Raw genomic sequence first — 20,101 nt, 5'->3', positions numbered from 1 at the left:
CCCCAAAAGGTGTCCTCCCCCACCGTGTTGCTTGGAAGGTGAGATGTGAAGATCAAGGGGCTGCGTGTTGATCCTAGCTCAGGAATGGAGAGACTGAGTGTAAGAAGGGTCGGACGCGCTCGGTCCTGCTGGAAGCACACACACACACGCACACACAACACACATGCACACGCACACACACACACGCACACCACACACACAGACTCCAACCTGTGCCCATTGGCAGTTGACTGCCATGTAAAGCACGTGGACTCACAGCCCCCCCCCCCCCCCCCCACTGTAAACACGGGGTCCCGGTGCAAAGCGTAACAGTGGGGCCTGTTTGGCCAACAGACTCCGACACACGATCCGGGTGTTCCCCAGAGGACGGGGTCTTGTCGTGGTCTGCGAACGTGACAACGCCTGATCCCCTGCTTCCCCGGGCGGAGCGGCTAGTGGCGCACGAGGGCGAGCCGTGTTAGCGACACCGGCCACAAGGTCAAGGTCTGGACAACAGCTCACTCTGGCCTTTGTCTGCGTGCTGGAGGTGCAGCAGATTCTCTGGGAAACTTTCCCCCCAGCTGGCTGAGCAGCGTATCACTAACAGAGAGGTTCATATTTAAGGAAATCAGCCGGTGCGGGAAAACCTGAAGGTTTTTATTTTGGAAAGAATGTAAAGAACACATGTTGGTTAGCATTAGTGAGCCATGTGTGTGCTTAGAATACCGCAATATGTCACAGTACATTACTTTACCTTTTAACTATTATGTGGAATACACACAAAGGAATAAAAATGAGTGAGTGTCGTTTCCGAAGTCAGAGCATCGTTCACATTTTAAATTGGAAATGATTCCTGTGTCGAAAAGAAATACATATTTCAATGCAGATAAAAGTGTGTGTCTGAGAGTGTGACATTACTATTGAAAAAATCTATTGTAAAGGCACAGACTCTCAGTACAGAGTCTCAGACCTGAAGAGGTTTGGATGAAACATACGAGACATGCACTTTTTCAGTAATAAAATTATTCAATCGTTTAATATTTTTCCCCATATGGCTGCATGTTTGAAAAGCGGATACAGTAGGAGCTAATTTCTTTTGTCATTTCAGTTTTGTATTTTTTTGTTTACAATAGTTTAACTTTGCCTTCAATTATACCAACACCGCATATCTGTCAATCTTTTTTTATCTTAAGAATTTAATGTGAAATAAAGTGTAATACCTGCATGTTGGCCTTTTAGCTCCTATTATAATTATAGCAATTGATGTGGTGCTAAAATTGATATTGGACATTGTTCTATATTATTAATATTTCAGCAGTGCATTGTGTATAGACAGTGAAACTATTTATAAAGAACATTGAACAATTATACAGGGATGTTTTTGGGGATAGGAAATACTTTATTCCAGAAACCCTTATAGGTTAAATATTCTCACACCAGTTTATAACCCTAACGTTACCGCCATTAATAATACCCTGGTGTCATGAAAATATTGGCGACTATTAAGCTTAATGATAAGGTCACTACAAAGTGTTCTTTAATAATCTCTATTGGCATTGTATGGGCGCATGATTCCAGAGCAGCTAACAAAATCCAATAAAACAGCCTTTAAAACCAGCTGAGTGTTTGGACTCTTCATCATCGCGGCCGCACTGAGACTCTCTCCTCCTCCCCGGGGGGAATAGTTCGGGTCTCTTATGTTTGAGCTCGAGGTTTCAATCCAACTGAAACGCGGTGTTTCTGTGCGCGTAATGATGCTCTGATGCTGATCTGAGATCAGCGGTGAGATCAAAGCTGGGCAGTGCCCCCCCCCTCCCCCCTCCCTCCCTCCCCCAAATCCACTCAGACTCACTCTCTCAGCGGTCTCTGTCCTGCCGCACTCACCAACCCGCTCTGCTGCGCACCATGCGGACCTGTCCGGAGCTCCTCCACCACCCCGCGCTGGATTGTACTCGTGCGTCGGGCTGACACCGACAACACGCGCGCGCACCCGACCAGAGGATATTGGGACTTTTTTATATTCTTCTTTTTCTTCTTTTTGAAAAGCAGAGCGCGGCGTAAAGGTGAGGATCAGGAGAGCGTCGCAGTTAATATACATGAATACATCTTTATTATGTTCAGTCGCAGAGTTTAATCTGTTCATTAAAACAAAAGTAAAGTGTGGGAAGTTTTGTTAAGTTACGGTTCGGATAAATAACGGCACACGTTATTGTATCCTTTGAATCATACAACAGATGACTTCCTCCTGCGGCTTATGCTTCTCTCATTCTCACATCTGGGCTAACAACTTTATTATGAAGGTTATTATTAAAAAATAAACATCTATTCACAGCCTTATCGGCCGGCGTGTCAGGTCATCGCCACTAATTCAATATGATGAATGGCCCACTTGGTGAGCCCGGTGCCGGCCCGGCTTATCGTGGCTCGGTGAGGGACACACATAGGATGGTGTGTGTCCGTGTGTGTTTGTGTGTGTGTGCGTGCGTGTGCGTGTGAGAGGCTATCAGCCTTTATCTTTCAGGGAAACAGGAGCAGCCATTCAGCCCACTTCGGCCTAATGTGAATGTAAACAGTCAAACCGACGCACATAGAGCCGCTCACTGCGCGGAGAGGATCGTATTTATAGTCGCGTGAAGGCTCCGAGGTCAGGGGCCAGGTCGGTGGAGGGAGACGAGTTTCACCGCGGCTCATTTCAATAATTAATATCGCGCAGTTTCAGCGGAATTCGCGCTTTAGAGGGAGAGAGAGAGAGAGAGAGAGAGAGAGAGAGAGAGAGAGAGAGAAAGAAAGAAAGAAAGAAAGTGATCATCTCTTCAGATCGCTTATCGACGCTTATCGCAGAGCGCTGCTGATGCTCCGCGTCCCCTGACCTCCTCCCTGGAGCCGGAGGGGGCGAGGGGACCACCACGACGGGCTGACCGCGGAATGCACTGAACACGCAGGGGAATAAAACAAATCAAATCAAAGCTCGTTACAACAACAGAAGGTCGCAGGAAGCCATTTGACATTGAGTTGCTCCACAGACAGGCCTCATGAGCATGGAAGAGAAGTCTTTGTCCTGGAAACTTGTTCTTTAGTTCAATAGTGTACGTAAACTGAGAAGTATTAAAACGTTTGATAATGTTTCTTTTTTCTTTCTTCTTCTTCTCTCAAAAACACTTCTTTATTTCATGTGTTTGACATTATTTACGTAAAACAAAAATCTTTTTCCACCATCTGAGATTTCCTTGTCGTCCGATCCGATGCATTTCTAAAAAGCTTCTGCGGCGGGTCGGGGAACAAACACTTCAAAAGCATCTGCATTGCCAAGCCATTGATGTTATTCATGTTATTAATTGCAGGGTTGAGAAGAGGAGGCCGTGCCATGAGAGCAGACTTTCCAGTCTGAGCCGAGAAGCCCGACCGGCTCCCCTTTGTGTTTGTGTCCTGTGTGTGAACTGGAGCCACCGTCCCACCATGAGGAGCAGCTCCCGTGTCCTGCCTCTTGGTGTGCTCACAGCTCTGCTGCTGTCTCAGGTCTGCTCTGGCATCAAATGGCTGTAAGTATTCTCAGGAGGGGCGCCGTCTCGCTCTTCGAGGGCCTTCGCGTTCAAACGGCGTCCAAACGGGCGACGTCACCAAGATACGAAGATATTGTGCGTGCGTCGGCAGGCTTCCGTGTCCCATGGAGAGCGCAGGGGCCCGCGGCAGCTTTGAAACAGGCCCCAGCATTCCCCGAGTTGCTCCTGATCAAGGGAGAGGCGATTGCATTCTGTACATGTGTATCTGATGAAGGGGACAGTAGATTAGCGAGAGGTTTCCTCGAGTTATCAAGGAAAACCCCTTCAGTAAAAGGAGCTCCAAGATCTCAGATCAAATGTGCCCCCCCACCCCTTCTGCTGTATAATAATAACAAGAAAATAAGAATAAAGAATAAGACGGGGGTGACACGTCACGGCGGCGCAGTGTGCGTCGTCTCGTTAGGCCTCAATCCCAGTCTAAATAGTGTTGGCCGCAGAGGGATGCTGTAAATGTTGACACAAATGTCGATCGCCTGTACCAGGCACCGCGATGGTTGTACGGTAAATTAACAGTAAACAATGACAAATATCTGTAAAATTCCCAGAGTTGCTATTTTATCCGAATTTGCTTATGTCTCAATCGAATGTTTTGCATGGCTTTGGTTGATGTTCTCATAAACGCTTTTTACATTTTTTACACCGGATCACAAAAGCATAAGCTTCTGCGCGGGCTTCCTCGGCCTCTTCCCAGAGTGCCTGTAGCTCTCCCAGCGGGCGGACCGCAGCAGAGGCTCATGGGAGCTGGGGACGGCATGTGCTCGCTCCGCGGTCCTGATGCACGGCGACGCAACGCAAAACAGATGCGGCTGTAAACACCTGCGAGTGCCGGGTTACCACCAGCCCAGGCGAGTCACAGCTTATCATCGGGCACCGAGCGGCGGCCCCCTCGGCCCCTCTAATGCAAAACAGGCCGAGGTGCAGGCGGCGCCGCCCGGTTCTCACGGGCTCTCTGCAGACCCGGGGAGCAGAGATCAGAGCTAACCTGCTCCGCCTGCGGTTTCTCCATGAAGTTAATACTCAATAACTTTCTAACGCTTAAATCAAAACGCAAACCTCTAATAGTGCGTAAACGGATGGTTTATGACAAACTGGGGCCACAGGGGACGGCGCCTTCTGTGGCGGCCATCGCGGCACATCTATGTAGTTTCTCCTGTGACTGTGGATCTGAATTTAGTGGGAGTTTTTTTTAAATATTCCATATCTTGAGGCCTCTTCTGTGCTTCAACAAAAGAAGAGCGCCGTGCCAAGAACGTGTCGCGTGTTTTATAAATCCTCAGCTTGATTTGCTTTTGGCATTTCCCCTGCGATAAGACGGCTCTTCTCCACAAGCGCGTGCCAGAATATTCCCCGGCGTGGAGCGTTATCCGTTTGTTCCTGCTGCGTCTCAGAGGCTTGAACAACCTCAAGCGGCCAACGCAGCTCTGGAACTAACTTACTCTTTCGGAGACCCGTAAACAAAGACAAATAAAGCGATGACATCACCACTGCTTGAGTACTGTGACGTATTGCAAAACGCCATCCCCTTCCTTGTGTTCGTCCCGTCCCCTGCAGGTCGATATCTCACGCCCCTGCGTCCTTACACATCAACCAGACCCAACACTGTAAGCTGCTGCCCGGCCTGGTGTCCTCCCAAGCTCAGCTGTGCCGCAGCAACCTGGAGCTCATGCAGACCATCGTCACGGCCGCCCGCGAAGTCAAGAAAACGTGTCGGAAGACCTTTGCCGACATGCGCTGGAACTGCTCCTCCATCGACATCCCCGCCGGCACCCAGAAGTATCGGCCGGATCTCGAACGAGGTACGGCCATTGTTGTCAACGGGTTGGAGGGACGGCGCGGATGCTTTGGTTTGCAAAGAGACGATCAAAGTTGAATGGATACGTTCTGCATTTATTGCAGTTCAGTAACTGGTGAAATGACCAGACATTAGTACCCCGATACCAACATGATTGCCATCTAAAGAACAATGTCCTTTCCAAAAATGATTGCCTCATCTTTCCACTTCTGCTGCAAGCCAGAAGAAAAGACACAGACAACAATCTGTTCATTTTGTATATTATGAAGGAAAACAACATTATCTGTTTGCTTTGCAGTCAGTCTTAGCTCTGCTAATGCCCAAAAGGACCTTGAGTCAGCCAGAGCAGTTAGTGTGTGAGTGTGTGTGGGCGTGGGGGGGGTGAACAGTCTGCACTGAACAGGAAACGGCTCATCTCTGTCCGGGGATGGTTTTGATCTAGCCAGCCCTCGGTAATACGTGATTTCTTCCCTTACTTCTAAATTGCTCCCCGGCCTTTAACATATGTGCTTTCCTGTGTGCACACATCACCCCCACTTACATCAGAGCTCACTCTGCGTTACCGCGGCAGCAGTGATGGACTAGGTTTGATCGTTTCATTTTGTGCACTCACTTTCTTTCTTTTTTCTTCTTTTCTTTACTGCGACGGGAGAGCTCTGGGAGGGAAACGGGAAAGATGGATTACTGAGAAGTCGATTACACAGCTGTGTTGGTTTGGGAACGTTGGAACCAACCAGAACTGTAAAAAATACTAATTAATCTCACAAAACCCAAACTAAAATGAGACTAAATATTCTGGTTGCTCCCTATATTACACACATACTATTTAATGTTTTACATTTCTGAATCTACTACTTTGTTACTAATAAGAACTGATATGATTATGACATTAATTAATCAGAACAGTCTGCAAGTATTGTTATCATAAAAAAATAGAATGTGAAGATTTGCTGCTTTTTTTTTGTTGGACAGAGAAGATGACGTCACCGAGGGCTGAGGACAGGAAACGTCACTATATTCTGATATTTAAGACCACAACATTACTTGCAGCCTTAATACCAGCTAACGACTGCTCACAGTGATGTGAGCCTAGCAGTTAGCATTCAAGTCAAGAACAAATTATATCTTAACGTCTCGGCTGTCAGTTTGCAGGAGAAGGTCTTCCCTTCTTTTACCATCATTTTGGTTTCTTCTTTCGTCGACAGGAACCAGAGAGTCTGCGTTCGTCTACGCCTTGTCCGCAGCGACCATCAGCCACACCATCGCGCGGGCGTGCACCTCCGGAGATCTGCGGCTGTGCTCTTGCGGCCCTATTCCTGCCCAGATCCCGGAGCCCGGCTATCGCTGGGGCGGCTGCGCTGACAACCTGCACTACGGTTTGATCATGGGCTCCAAGTTCTCCGACGCGCCCATGAAGGTGAAGCGCCCGGGCTCCCACGCCAACAAACTGATGCACCTACACAACAGTGAAGTCGGAAGACAGGTATGAGATACAGCGGTACTTTTGCTCGTCTTAGAGAAAAATATAAGCTTTTAAAATTTAGTTTTTGGCGAAATTAATAAAGTAGTTTGATCTTGAATATTTAAATATAATACAACAGTCTCTTGAATTGTGTGTCTTTATGCTCTCTCTTTATTACCGCACTGGTCGGATCGATGCTGGGCATCGATTGTTTAGCAAGTTCAGGTACTGGAACATTTGTGCCTGACATGTCAGGGTTTTTCCTGGGTCAAAATGGGTCTTCGGTGCTCCCAAAAAAAATTGTTACGCGCTGCGCGCGCACCATCTATTCGTGCACGTCAGGCTGTTGAGTGAGTGATCAGCAGCTGGTCGCTCGGTCCATTCGCGCACCTCACAGTTGCGTATTGATCAGACAAGAGGACACGCTTATCAACTCCAGTGTTTCCCCTCCCATTATAACTAGGGATTGGTATCGTTTGGGTTGTTTCCGATACCGGTGCTAAACCGGTACTTTTAAAACGATACCGGTGCCTAAACGGTGCCTGAACCGATACTCTTTCTTTTTTAAACGCACAATGAGGTCATTAAAAGTCTCTTCGGCCATATTCCCTGTAGAAGCCGTTATCATGGAGTACTGACAAACAACGGATATCAGACTGTTAACATACACAATATATGTTCTCCATTATATGATGTGATATGTATTGTCATGTGCAGACCTTATAGGGTTAATCCTGTCACTGTTTTGATGGGCAAAGAGAACAACCAATCACAGGGACTGAAGATGACACGTGACAAATAAAGTTTTGCTTCTGACAGCGAGTTACACTGAAACAAAGTGTCGCCCCACGGTCTTTATTCCTCCGTCATTATATTCCCGGTAACACCGGGTAAACAGCCGGGATCGCTGTACACCAACACATCTGCTAGCAGACTGTCACGCTCGTAGCTAGCGCTAGCTACGAGCTAGCTTAAGCATGGTTATAATGGCTAATTTATTCTTTCTTGGGCTACTTTTATGAATGCAAGACTTGCAATCAACTTTCCGGTACTAATGTGAGTTCAGGCTGCTCGTCATCATCGGTCTCCACGTGTTCAGGGGACCGGTGACGGTCTCCCCGTTGCCCAGCCTGACGCTGGTGTGCTCCACACGGCTCACGTCGTCACACACGGCGCAGCCTCCGCTGTCAGAGTTAAATATGATAGGCTCGTAACCTGCTGACAGGGCGGAGTCACCTGAGAAGTTCACAACAATAGCTTTTTTCAATTTCAATCGGCTCAGGCACCGGAAAGAAGCACCGAAATGTGCGTTGCGTTTCGGTCCGGGTAATACCGGTTGTATTTTTTATTTTATTTTTTCCATCGCAGACTTTTTTTTTTGCCTTAGGCGCTCGGGATTTGTCATAGGCGCTCGGGAAAACGGCGTAGGCGCGCGCCCAAATGTTGTCTATGCAGGAAAAACCCTGCATGTACTCTCTGTCGTCATGTTCAGGCATTGAAAGAGGCGCTGGTGATGAAGTGTAAATGTCATGGCGTGTCCGGCTCCTGCTCCATAAGAACCTGCTGGAGAGGCCTGCAAGACCTGAGGGAGATCGCCATGGATCTGAAGATCAAGTACCTTTCGGCCACTAAAGTGGTTCACAGGCCCACGGGGACGCGCAAGCAGCTGGTGCCCAAAGACATTGACATCCGGCCGGTGAGGGAAAACGAGTTGGTGTACCTGCAGAGCTCCCCGGACTTCTGTGCTAAGAACGACAAGCTGGGCTCCATCGGCACCCAGGACAGGTGAGGCTGCCTCGTCAAGACCTTGTGTTTGAGTGTGAGCGTGTATGAGAAAGACGGGAATCTTTGGCAGCGGGGCCGTTGTTTGGGGGAAGAGTTGTTCGCTCATCTCACTCGCCTGAGTGACAAGAGCGTTCCTGGGTGGCTGCTCGTCCAGGGTGTTGACTCTAGCGAAGTGCCGTCCTGCCTGGTGGCCACGCTCCGTCTGTGGCTTGTCTGAGCATGTGTCACTGAAAAGTCGTCATCTCGCTATCTGATGACTAATACCGTTATTCTTAGGGCTGAGTGGACTCCAGCTGATATCGGCTGAAGAGGGCCACACAAATGGGGAAACGGTCCGGCAAAGATAAAGGTTTATTTGCGCCGCTGGGCTCCGGTGTTTGAGTTGGGCCGGTGCTTTGTGCTCCGTGGGAAGTTGGTGGGCAGCGAGGAGCCCATTTGTCTGAGAGCTTGACTCATATCGGTCTAAACAGTATCAGAGAACGAGGGCAAAAATATGCAGCGCTTCTTGCAGACTCGTTGTATTTCTCAATTTTCCATAACCGAGTTGCAGAAATGGACCGCTTGTTTCTCAGGCTTTTCTCGTTTAACGTCCCGATCCCCCACTGATCATCTCTTCAACCAGACTTCATCAGTCTACAGCAAGTTGATTAAGCCCCTCAGGGTTTAAAAAGCTCCACCAATTGGCACGTGATGCTGTATATTTTAAATGTCATCCATCATATGACTGTCATATCATGTGTCTCTCACCCATTGGACCACTCTACAGATAACCAGAAGACATGCGTCATGTCAAGGACACTCGCTGCTCCCGATGCGCCCCCCCCCCTCGCAGCCCGATAACGGAGCAGACTCGCACAGTCTGCAGCATCGGTGCTTTCGCCAAATCACGAGGCGCCCGCTTTGCTGCCATGTGGCGCGAATGTTTGTGTTTGAGTTAGTGTGAGGGGATTGATTGTTCCCATATGACTCGATGTGGCGAGCGTAGCAATACGTGCCACCATTGGTAAGCTGCGGCTCAATCAACGGCACACGTTTGTTTTTTGGCAAAGTTGAAGTGCCATTGGCACTTATGTGGCCTTTTATGAATGGTAGTCTGATTGATTCTTTCCTATACTTGCATTATGTAAGACCCGCCCATCTCTGCATCTGATTACCTAGAACTCGATTCCTTCTTTGTAGAATTCATTCTATACGTTTATTGCTGATGAACTAGATTCGTGGATGGTTTGTAGGTCAATGACTTCAACTTTGATATGCCTTTCTGTATATTGCCCGAATTAATAATAAAGTTGGAGACAAAGTTTTGCTCCGCATATTGCCTTTCTGGATGGAATGAAATTACAGATCCTTTGGAGATTTAAATGTTGATGCGGTGTCATAATTAATGTGAATATGAATCTTAATGTTAAGCAGAAGTGTCCGATGGATAAAATGTGATTACTGATACGGAAAAAGTGTCACGTCATTGGGAAGAGATTGTGCTTTAGTCTTAAATGACATTAGTGTGCCTCTGCATCAACCAGCAGTGTGAACGGCACAACGCACAGTGCTGTCCTCTCTCTCCACTTACAGCCGGTGATATAACAAAATAATCTTGCTCCTTCTGCATACTTCCTGGCTCCCACCGATGTAATAAACCTGTCTTCCTCCTTCTCCTTCGCTCCTGCAGCCGCCTCAGTGTGTCCCTCTACGCGCTGGTCATTAACACCCTGCCATCATAAAACAATGCAATTATGTGGAGAAGACAAGCCAAAGAAACGGAGGGCAGCCCTGTGTATTCAGTGTGATTTACGGCAGGGCTATTCTCTGCTCATTCAAAGATGCTTTGGGCTTCTGAAACGCTCAAAAGGTTGAAGCACACAGGACGGTCAAGCGCTTTCACAAGGTCTATTGTGTGCTTCGTGCAAAATATTTGTGAAAAACATTGTTTTTAAGGCAGGAAACCACACTGAATATCTTAGCTGGTTGTTCAGCCAAACATGTTTCTCCCTTTTCTTCCTCTTGTTGAAGCCTAAAGGTATAGTTGTAGAACCAAAATAAATTATCTAATGTTTTCCCTTTTTTTGGTCTTATTTCAGGCAGTGCAACAAAACCTCGCTCGGCAGCGATAGCTGCGACCTGATGTGCTGCGGCCGTGGCTACAACCCGTACACGGAGAAGCTGGTGGAGCGCTGCCACTGCAAGTACCACTGGTGCTGCTACGTCACCTGCAAGAAGTGTGAGCGGATCGTGGAGAGATACGTCTGCAAATGATTGCGTGCCACCGACCGGTCCCCCAGCGGCCCTCTACTCGCAGCCAGCGGCCCCGAGGCTACAGATTAACCAAAGCACTACAATACGGAGAAGGCTTACTTTTGTCTTAAGCTTTTAGCATGTTTTATCTCAACGAGACCTGGTCTCTTCTCGGGTCAGTATAATTTTTTTGTATCGAATCTCCAAACTGCCGAATGGGCTTCTGAGCTTTTTTTCTCCGATTCACGAAACCTGGACGTGGAGAGCGTGGAGAGCGTGGAGCCAGTTTACGTGAAGACCGCCGTCCTCCTGGGTATTTCCTTTTTCTTGTTAATGATTATAAATCCCTCTAACAGGGATGTTGAAAGTCTATTTTATTATATCTCTAATAAAAAGAAATAATATAGGATTTTATGCTGAAGGAGAGAGTTTTGACTTTCCCCCTCACTAGACAGAGACTTGTTCGGCTTTATTCCACAGAAATCGAAAGGTTCTGATGGATCCGTGTGGTACTTTAAAAAAAAGGTACTATTACATTTTTCTTTCCTCTGCAACAATGGACAATAAAGGTGTGGGGGGGAGAGGAACACAAAAGGGAACTTCAAATTACTTTTCAATCATGGAACATTTTTGTGGTTGACGGTCTGGACTCTCGCCATGTGTCCTGTGTGGATCTGGACGTGCCTGCATCCTTGTGGACTGCGCGACGACTAGTAAGGACTTTGTGAAATGGTGCATTATCTCCTTCATGTCTAACATGCAGTTCAAAATATATTCTATTTTTCAGAGCGTATGAGCTGAACTCATGGATTTTGTAAACCACTATTGTGTGGGTGTACATACTGTTATTTTGTATACTGAAATAAAGAAATAAGTATTTATAAAATTAAATGGCATGGAACTTAAAAGTTTTTTCTCTTTTGCTGTAAACTGCAACCTTAAGGATGGACCGTATTTCTCGTCTTGCAGAATGTTGCCTAAACTGAGCAACATAATTCACTGTGAACCCACGTGTTATAAAAATGGAGTTTGCCACAACTTATAGCACACCGTGATTGTAACTCACAGTCCGTAACGGGCGGCAGGGTTCAACCTGACAGCCTGTTGGGAATCGCTCTCTGCATCAACCGAACCCTGGGAAAGTGTTTGTTTGGACATTCCACCTCCTCACAAAGGCCATTGCAAAGGGATTTGTGTCACACCTATCACACTCACACACCCATCTGTCTGGCACCAGGCCTCCAATGAACAAACAAAAAAGTCAGAAATCTAATTTATTTGGAGGATATAGCCAGACGGTTGGCCTCTCGGACGGGAGCAGACTTGGCGCGTACAGCCGAGGTATTACCTTCTGGCCAGCCGTGTGTTGGTTAAATTGGTTCTCATGATTCTACACTGACAGAAATAGCTGTGGAGGATGTCGGGCCCCATGCTGTGAGCTCACATGACACATCGGAGCACCGGCTGCACGAGCTGCACGCTCACTGGAGCTGGAGCACTCCCTGACCCCTACCCAGCCTGTGGACACGCACGGGAACCGCCAAAACAACCCTGTGTGATCTGGATCAACAACGCTGATAGGATTACTATCACCAGTCATTTAGCTTGTCGTGGCTAGTTACATGATGCTGGACTTTAATTTACATTTTTGGATGCAAAGAAAGGTTGAGAGGAGTTTATCAGGCACATCTATTTAAGGTTATGCATGACGATGCATGCAGCAGTTTGGCTGAAGCAAGTAATTGAACCATGAACTCTGAAGAAGTCGGAAGCAGTCCAAAAGCAAAACACAGGCAGTGAGGGTGGACTCAATGGACTGAGGTCTTCCGATTTCGGGGGCACGGAGGGTCGGCTAGTGCAGGTGAACGGGGATCCGCTCTGCATGCACACAGGCCCGTCCGTCGACAGCCTCAAGGACTCCTCAGTCACCGGCATTCCTCAGCCTGGCAGTTGGAGAGCATAGGGGTCTGTGTGTGTGTGTGTGTGTGTGAGAGAGAGAGTCTGTCACTGGGTTGACTGCTGTAGAAATGGGACGCCTCACCTGCTGCTTGTGGACCTGCACGCTGCCCTCAGATACAGGAGGCTCGGCCAGAGACGCAGGACCAGCAGCGAAATGTTGGTGTCACCGAGTATACAAGATGGTACTCTTCACACATTTGGTAAATCTCAAGCATGTGAAATACTCTCTGGACTGTGTAAAGCACTTTTGAATAAATGCTGACCACAATCAGCTCAACTCTTGACTCGCCTAGAACAGTCTCCCAAGTTAGGTCTAGAAATGTGCTAAATTACAAAATTGTGCTCAAATTCTTTGTCGCACAACAATAGCATGGAAGATTTCACGGCCGTAAACTAAACATGACATTCGGGCGGTTTAAGATTAAATAGTCTGACACGCTTCCATCTGGAAACGCCAACTGACCCCCTGAGCGGACATTGCTATCTTGGGCCGTGTGACTATTCAGCCGACCTCAGTCTAACCCTTCTGAAAAGTCTCACTGGGGTGAAATTTCACTATAAAACACGTCAGGTGAGGCCTGCGCGGGCTAACAATACGAACCAGCCATGAACATCGATTCGGTCCACATTTTTCGGTCCACGTATTTCTGCCGACACAAAGCCGCAGCGGGGCGGAAGAGTTGCCGAGTAGAAAATGGGTCATGAATGGGGTGGCCGTTTTGGAGAGGATGAGGTTAAAAAACAGCTTAAGCGCGGCCCTCATCGGGGCTGCTCGGGGCCTTTGTGTCTGACGACAAAACAAAAGTAAAGACGACCAAAAGAGAAAAAACGGAACTAATCGGCGCTGCAGTTTATGTGTCTTTTCTTTCTTTCCGTCTTTGTCAGAAAGTATCGAAGTATCTCTCGTGGTTGGAGTGACCCCCTCTTGCTCTGTGGGAATTGCCTGGTAATTGAGAAGGAAAAGAGAACTTTAATGGAGAGCAGTGAAAATATCAGGGGTTAATGTCAGCCCGGACAATATAATGCCAATTGCCTTTGTGAAGCCTGCGGCCCGGATAACTAGCTGTGAATGAGGGAGACAAAGAATTTGGCTGAAGTGGTAAAGGCTTTCAGATGAACTGACCCGTACTGTAAATTGACTTTTGTGGACCCCTCCCCCACCCCCACCCTCACCCTACAGCCTCTAAATAGGAACCCAGCTGTATGTGCTGTTAAAGGCCTTTTTTGGGGGGGGCGAGTGAGTGTGAGTGTGTGTGTGTGTATCCTCGGGCATGTTGCTGGGAGATAGCTGATCATGCAAAGCAGGCACCTTTTTTCTAGATAAAGGCAAGCCAAGCGGAGGGCTGAGGAGCAGACTGCGACACCACCGGGAGTTTACTTGGAAACTTATTTGGCCAAAGAGAATACAAATAAAGATTTGATATTTCACTGTGGAAAACTTATAACTTGTTTTGTCATCCTTCAATGTTTTGTGTGTTATGTTATTTATAGCCTCTTGTATTTCATTTCATTATTTATTTCCCTCTTTGCATGCCCAGGCCACTATGAAGATGTGGACACACGAGTCAACATATGTATAAACATATGAGTAAACCAAGCTTTGCCTTCATGTTATTACTCTTTTAAATGACACAACACTGAAACCTAATCCTGGAAGTAGCATATACTACAAAAAAGTCATCTACCTTGAATATATTGCAAAAAGAGATACAAAAAGTATAATAAACATAAAACCTATGCCAACATGCGATTAATATATTACACTTTAAACGGGATTTAATTCGGAAAATTTCGTTGTTCCCCATTAACCCTTGTGTTGCCTTAGGGTCATTTTGACCCGAATCAATATTACACCCTCCCCCCGCCTTTGGGTCATTTTGACCCGATTCAATGTTTCACCCTCCTGTTACCTTTATATTTACTAACTTATTTTACCCTTTGGATTCAATTTGACGCCAGCAATTAAAACCTCCAGAAAATTATTAGAATTAATATTGTTTTCCAAGTTTAAGTGTGAGGCACTTTATGTTTGTTTGTTGACTACCGAAAGAACACCGACATTAAACATTGAATGGGGTCAAATTAATCCTAAGGCGGGGGGAGGGTGTAATATTGATTCGGGTCAAAATGACCCTAAGGCAACACAAGGGTTAAAATATAAATCACTATTATTTTTACGACCACTATGTTCCCTCAATTCAAACGGGAGATGAGCTCAAGCGCAGACGTAACATTTTTTTGTCATGAGTCACAAGTTGATCGCAATAAGCCTACACTTTAATACAGCGCACAAATCAAGAACGCATGTGTGTGACTACTAGAACAGCTGAATGGCCGTACACATGCACATCACACTGAACTCCACACTGAAGGTGAACTCCAACAGCAAAGCCAGAATTATCCTCCAGAATTCTTTCAACTTACAAATATAGTTCAACAAAAAGCACTTCAGTTTGTCTGCATTGTTTGGGATAAAACTCATTCGTTCATCTTCAGACTAAACCCGACTTCAAACCGCTGCAACAGATAAACCTATGCTGCCATCATCTCAACATGCAGTGAATAAAGTGCGTATCTGGATGGAGGACCCTCGGCATAAACTAAGGGAACGGACAGATGAAAAGAGCCTTTCAGAGAAAGAGCAGGACTGAATTAGTATGAATAAAAGAAGCAGCGGGCTAAGCACGCTGGGAAAAGTAAACACCGGTCCGCGTAATCGCAGTCAATCTGGCGGGGGGGCGACGGAGCAGGCTGCACCCTCAGTCGAGGAGTCAACAAACCCGGAGGGAGAAGAAAAAACAGCGAGCTAACCACCATTACTGAGAGGGGTTAAAGAGGGGAGCGGCACGGCTTTATTCACAGGAAGATCACTGAAACAACGCCATGTTTACCCAGTTGTCTCGCGGCCGTACACAACGCACACAGGGAACTCTGGGTCGCACATTTAAAGATGACTTCCCAATCACAGTATCAGAGGGGTTTCAACTGCTGTGTGTGTGTGTGTGTGTGTGTTGGGAGAATATGGCGGAGACAGTTTCTGACGTGGTTCAAGGGCCGAGGGAGGGACATCCGGCAGCATTAAGATGGTAAATGCGGCGTCCCGGCCTCCCGCGCTGACCACAGAGCCGTCAAGGCGTCGGCCACATTGGCTCCATCTAACAGTCCGAGGTTCCCGATGTCACGCACAACAGATCAAAGAAATACGGTTAATGGCAGATATGAAAAAATAAATAGTTGAGGAAATCATGAGAACAAAGATTTGACGCAAGAGTTATCATTATGAGTGGTAGGAATACTTCTCCATCTGTCGATGCAGAGGAAACCGCGAGGGTATGCCAGATTTACAATAACTTTTTATGTGTGACAGATGTTTACTGTCAAATCATTTATTATAGTTTGAATATTTTCATGGGTCAACGAGAAGAAAACGTAGAACCGCTTGGAACAAACGAAGTCCCGCTTCATCCTTTTGTTTCAGTGTCCAGCTCTGGAAAATGAATGTATCGTTGGAAAAAGGGCTTTGTTTGTCACATATATTGATAGATTGAGAACAGATGTGGGCCCTGTTTATTTTTAATAAATATCCCACTCTTGTCGTGACGGTGGCCCAAAGGTTACATGCGAGAATAATTCTTCTTCTGGGGGTTTTGGTACCGCGTCGGCTAACTCTGTGGAGCTGCTGCCGATCGCTGTGCGGCTGGGCCGCAGTATTTAGTTAACACCGACAGTTCAAGGCCTAAGTGCTAGAAGTGCTCTTCCGCTTCCTTCGACAGTCCCAGTTGTTGAGTGGCTGAAACGTACACACGGCCCCTCGCCGAGGCCGATGCTCAGGCATGAGCTCAGTGCGGGGCTCCAATCCCGCCTCACCCGAACCTGCTTCACCGCCACCGCCGCTACTCTCTCAAGTCGCCTAAATGAATGGCCGGGACACTCAGACGTCTGTTCTCTTGCTGCCGCTCGGGGCGTATCGTAGAGAATCAATCCTCTGCCCTCGCTCAGGTTTGAAAAGAGCCTTTTTTATTGTGTACGCATGTTTGTGTTCATCTCCCCTTCACATGCAACATAATGGTGATATTGAGTGGTTGCCAGTTCACCCCCCCCCCCCCCCTTTCCTTAATTGCTCCCATATTTCTCAGTTTGAATGAGGTAATACGATTTATTTAGCAAAAGAGTGGATGGTAAGGGCAGCCAGCGAAGCCATTATGTGTGATTAGCACTACATGCAGCACTGATTTGATTTGTGAATTGTGTGATATATACACATTATATATACACATATATATATATATAGCATCCTTCATCAATAACCTGTCACTGAAAGTGAAACAGGTGCTGAAATATTGAAGGCTCCGCCGGTTTTGAGAGGTCAAATCAGCAAACTTCAGCTGATATGTTTGTCCGGATGTTGAGCAGTTTATGTTCTTGTCAAACACTTTTTAAATATCTGTCATTTCCCCCCCTAGAATTGTATCCCTTTAAGATAGAAACACAAGTTATGTTTTAGGTCCGTCTTTCAATCAGGGGGTTGGAGGTTCAATCCCCGCCCTAGTCGATGTGTCCTTGAGCAAGACACTTGACCCTGAATTGCTCCCTTGCGTCTCCAGTGTATGAATGTAACAGGATTGTAAGTCGCTTTGGATAAAAGCGTCAGCTAAATGACATGTAATGTAATGTAATGCTTAAAAATGAAAGAAAATGGTTGCTGTAAGTAAATTATAATTTCATTTTAGTACAACTTTGGTCTTTTGTGTATCCTTTTTATTGTAAAATATTGACAATGGTCAATATTAATATTTTTGTTGTCCCAATAAAAGTTAGTCTTACTCCACAAAATCTGGCGCTACTCGTCGGTGTGAGAGTTGAACGGTAAGGTTTTAGAGAAGAGGCAAGTGTTGGAGAAGTATTAACACACAACTGCATGAACAAGACTTAGATTAAACTGCACCAGTTAGTACATGTGGCCCCCATTCACTTCAATTCATCTTCTCACTGTTCTTTTATTCTCCGTTCAACGTGGATGCATCTCTTCAAGAGTTCAAGGTAACACGGGGTGAGTAACTGATTATTCCTTTACAAACATAGCATTAAAACATTGAACACAAATTGTACTTACTTGTTTACTGATATATTTATATAAATAACTTGTGTTCCTCTAGTGAGGACCAGTACTTTACTAACCCCCAGGGGAAATGTTTCCTTTTCACCGGAGGGGAGTGGCTTCTTTGACAAGGGATTGTGGGCGGAGCCCCGAGGAGCGAAGCTGTTCCACCATGCTGCTTCTGACCCAGAGCCCTCAGCCACAGGTCCACTATATTATACCTGCAGCCTGACGCCAGCCTGATTTACTGGCCTCCATTAGAGCTGGAATGGACTTAACCCTCGGCTGGGCTGTAAAGCTACATGATGTAGCCAAGAGTGGAGCCGTCACTCGGCGCCTCCACACACACACACACACACACACACACACACACACACACACACACACACACACACACACACACACACACACACACACACACACACACACACACACACACACACACACACACACACACACACAGCCCACCCACACACACACACACACACAGACGTAGCCCCCCCAGACACACACAGACACACACACATGCATATACACACACACACATACACAGACACACACACATAGCCCCCCCAGACACACACACACAAACACACATACACACACACACATATACACGCACACGCACACACAGCCCCCACACACACACACACGCCTTCTCCTGACTAACCTGCTCCATCCACTTTCCCGACCCGCTCTCACAACACAGACACTCCTGGAAATGCGTTCTCTAGATAGCTCCACCGCGGTTTGGGTGGGCCTGTCCAGCTCTGGCAGAGACGTCGGTCTCGGGTCCTCCAAATGAAAGAGTTCAGTTAAAAATACGGCCGTGAACACATACAGGGCGCATTGAGAATCCGATTCCCTCTGAGCACATTCGGAGGGGGTCATGGACACGTACCACTGCATTGTTAGTGTGATGTGGATGAATAGTGTACTTCTTGGCCACGTTAGTGTGTGTGTGTGTGTGTTTGTTTGTAGGCAACGGGAGCTTAATCTGTATTCAAAGAGGAATGGCCGGAGGTGCCGCTACAAGGAGCGAGCAGGTGTGAAGGGGTTAAAGCAATTAGCGCACGTCTCGGTCACTTCCTGCCGGGAGCAGCCTTTCCGATGCCCTGCCAGTGGTTTCTCCCGCTGCCCTCCTCATGGCCCTGCGCGGGGCTTCACATATCCAGCTCTATTCTAAATAGTGAAGTCCTAATATTTACTTCTCGCTTTTCAAGCCCAGGCGGAGCGGGGGCTGGGCGCTGTCAGTCAGAGCAGGCAGAGCGAGGTGGCAGGGAACTGATGCCCTCATCATTTCTGCCGAGAGAAACAAACATTTGTGCCTTTCAGGGCCTTGTGGAGCACTTTGTGGAGGACTTTGTGGCTCTGCACTGATGGGAGCGGTCTTGTTTGTCAGGTTCGTGTTTGCATTATGACGCTGTGTGTGTGTGTGTGCCTGTTAACCAACAAAAGAACTCATGCAGCTAATTCTGAGACCAACAGTAGAACTTGTGTTGTCTCGTGGAAAAAGTACCGCACTGCCTCACACCTAAAAAAAGACAGACTGCAGAAGTCCCGAGGCCGTGGTCACGTGACAGGGATGCCGCCGATCCGTGCTACGTTACGGACGACGCTCAAGCTCGGGATACTGTTCGAGGAATGCGAGGACCGACTTTAGAAGCTGTGGTGGAATGGGGTTGGTATGCTGGAGAGGACAGCCAGAAGAAGAAGAGTCTTCACTATTAGTTTGATCTGTTGTGGAATCTAAAATCTGCGTGACACCGTTGTAGCATTTAATCTTCTACTGTTCATCCTCACTGCTGTTGTTCAGTAATAGTTCATGATTCAGGAAGCTTTTCTTCCTCTTTGTTGGCACCAAAGTCTCACGAACAAACAAAGACCAAATATGAACCCTCTGTTGTGTGGAATGTTCCCCAGATATCTGATCAATGTCGCGTCAAGTCCCTCAGTAAAGCGTGTGTGTGATTGTCCAGCTGGTCACAAATGGTGTAGCCTAAAGCTTTTCCAAGCGTTGCGTTTCTTTATTACAGTCGATAAATTTAGCTGAAGAAGAGGGACAGATTTTTTCCTCTTGTTTTCCACTCCCCCCCCACCCCTCCCCACACCTAGAATATTTTAAATGTACCTAGAAATGTCATGAATATGTATAAAGTATGTTCTCTCCATGAGTTTCAGGATAGGGGTTTAAAAACACTTTAGCTTGAGTAAAAACCATAGAAAGAGAAAAG

At 47.0% G+C, this 20,101-nt stretch overlaps 1 protein-coding gene across 1 annotated transcript; it reads left to right on the top strand.

Moving 5' to 3' along the window:
- Positions 1 to 1,861: 1,861 nt before the first annotated feature.
- Positions 1,862 to 11,701, top strand: wnt11 (wingless-type MMTV integration site family, member 11). Its single transcript, XM_056443216.1, has 6 exons — positions 1,862 to 2,042; positions 3,321 to 3,518; positions 5,091 to 5,335; positions 6,537 to 6,814; positions 8,286 to 8,578; positions 10,657 to 11,701. The coding sequence occupies exons 2-6, from the start codon at positions 3,436 to 3,438 to the stop codon at positions 10,829 to 10,831; spliced, it is 1,074 nt and encodes a 357-aa protein (XP_056299191.1). The 5' UTR covers positions 1,862 to 2,042; positions 3,321 to 3,435; the 3' UTR covers positions 10,832 to 11,701.
- The last annotated feature ends 8,400 nt before the right edge of the window (positions 11,702 to 20,101 follow it).

The sequence above is a fragment of the Pseudoliparis swirei genome, chromosome 3, assembly GCF_029220125.1.
Source record: "Pseudoliparis swirei isolate HS2019 ecotype Mariana Trench chromosome 3, NWPU_hadal_v1, whole genome shotgun sequence".
NCBI lineage: Eukaryota > Metazoa > Chordata > Actinopteri > Perciformes > Liparidae > Pseudoliparis > Pseudoliparis swirei.
Note: the sequence above shows the minus strand (reverse complement) of the source record. Positions and strands in the feature narration are given on the sequence as shown.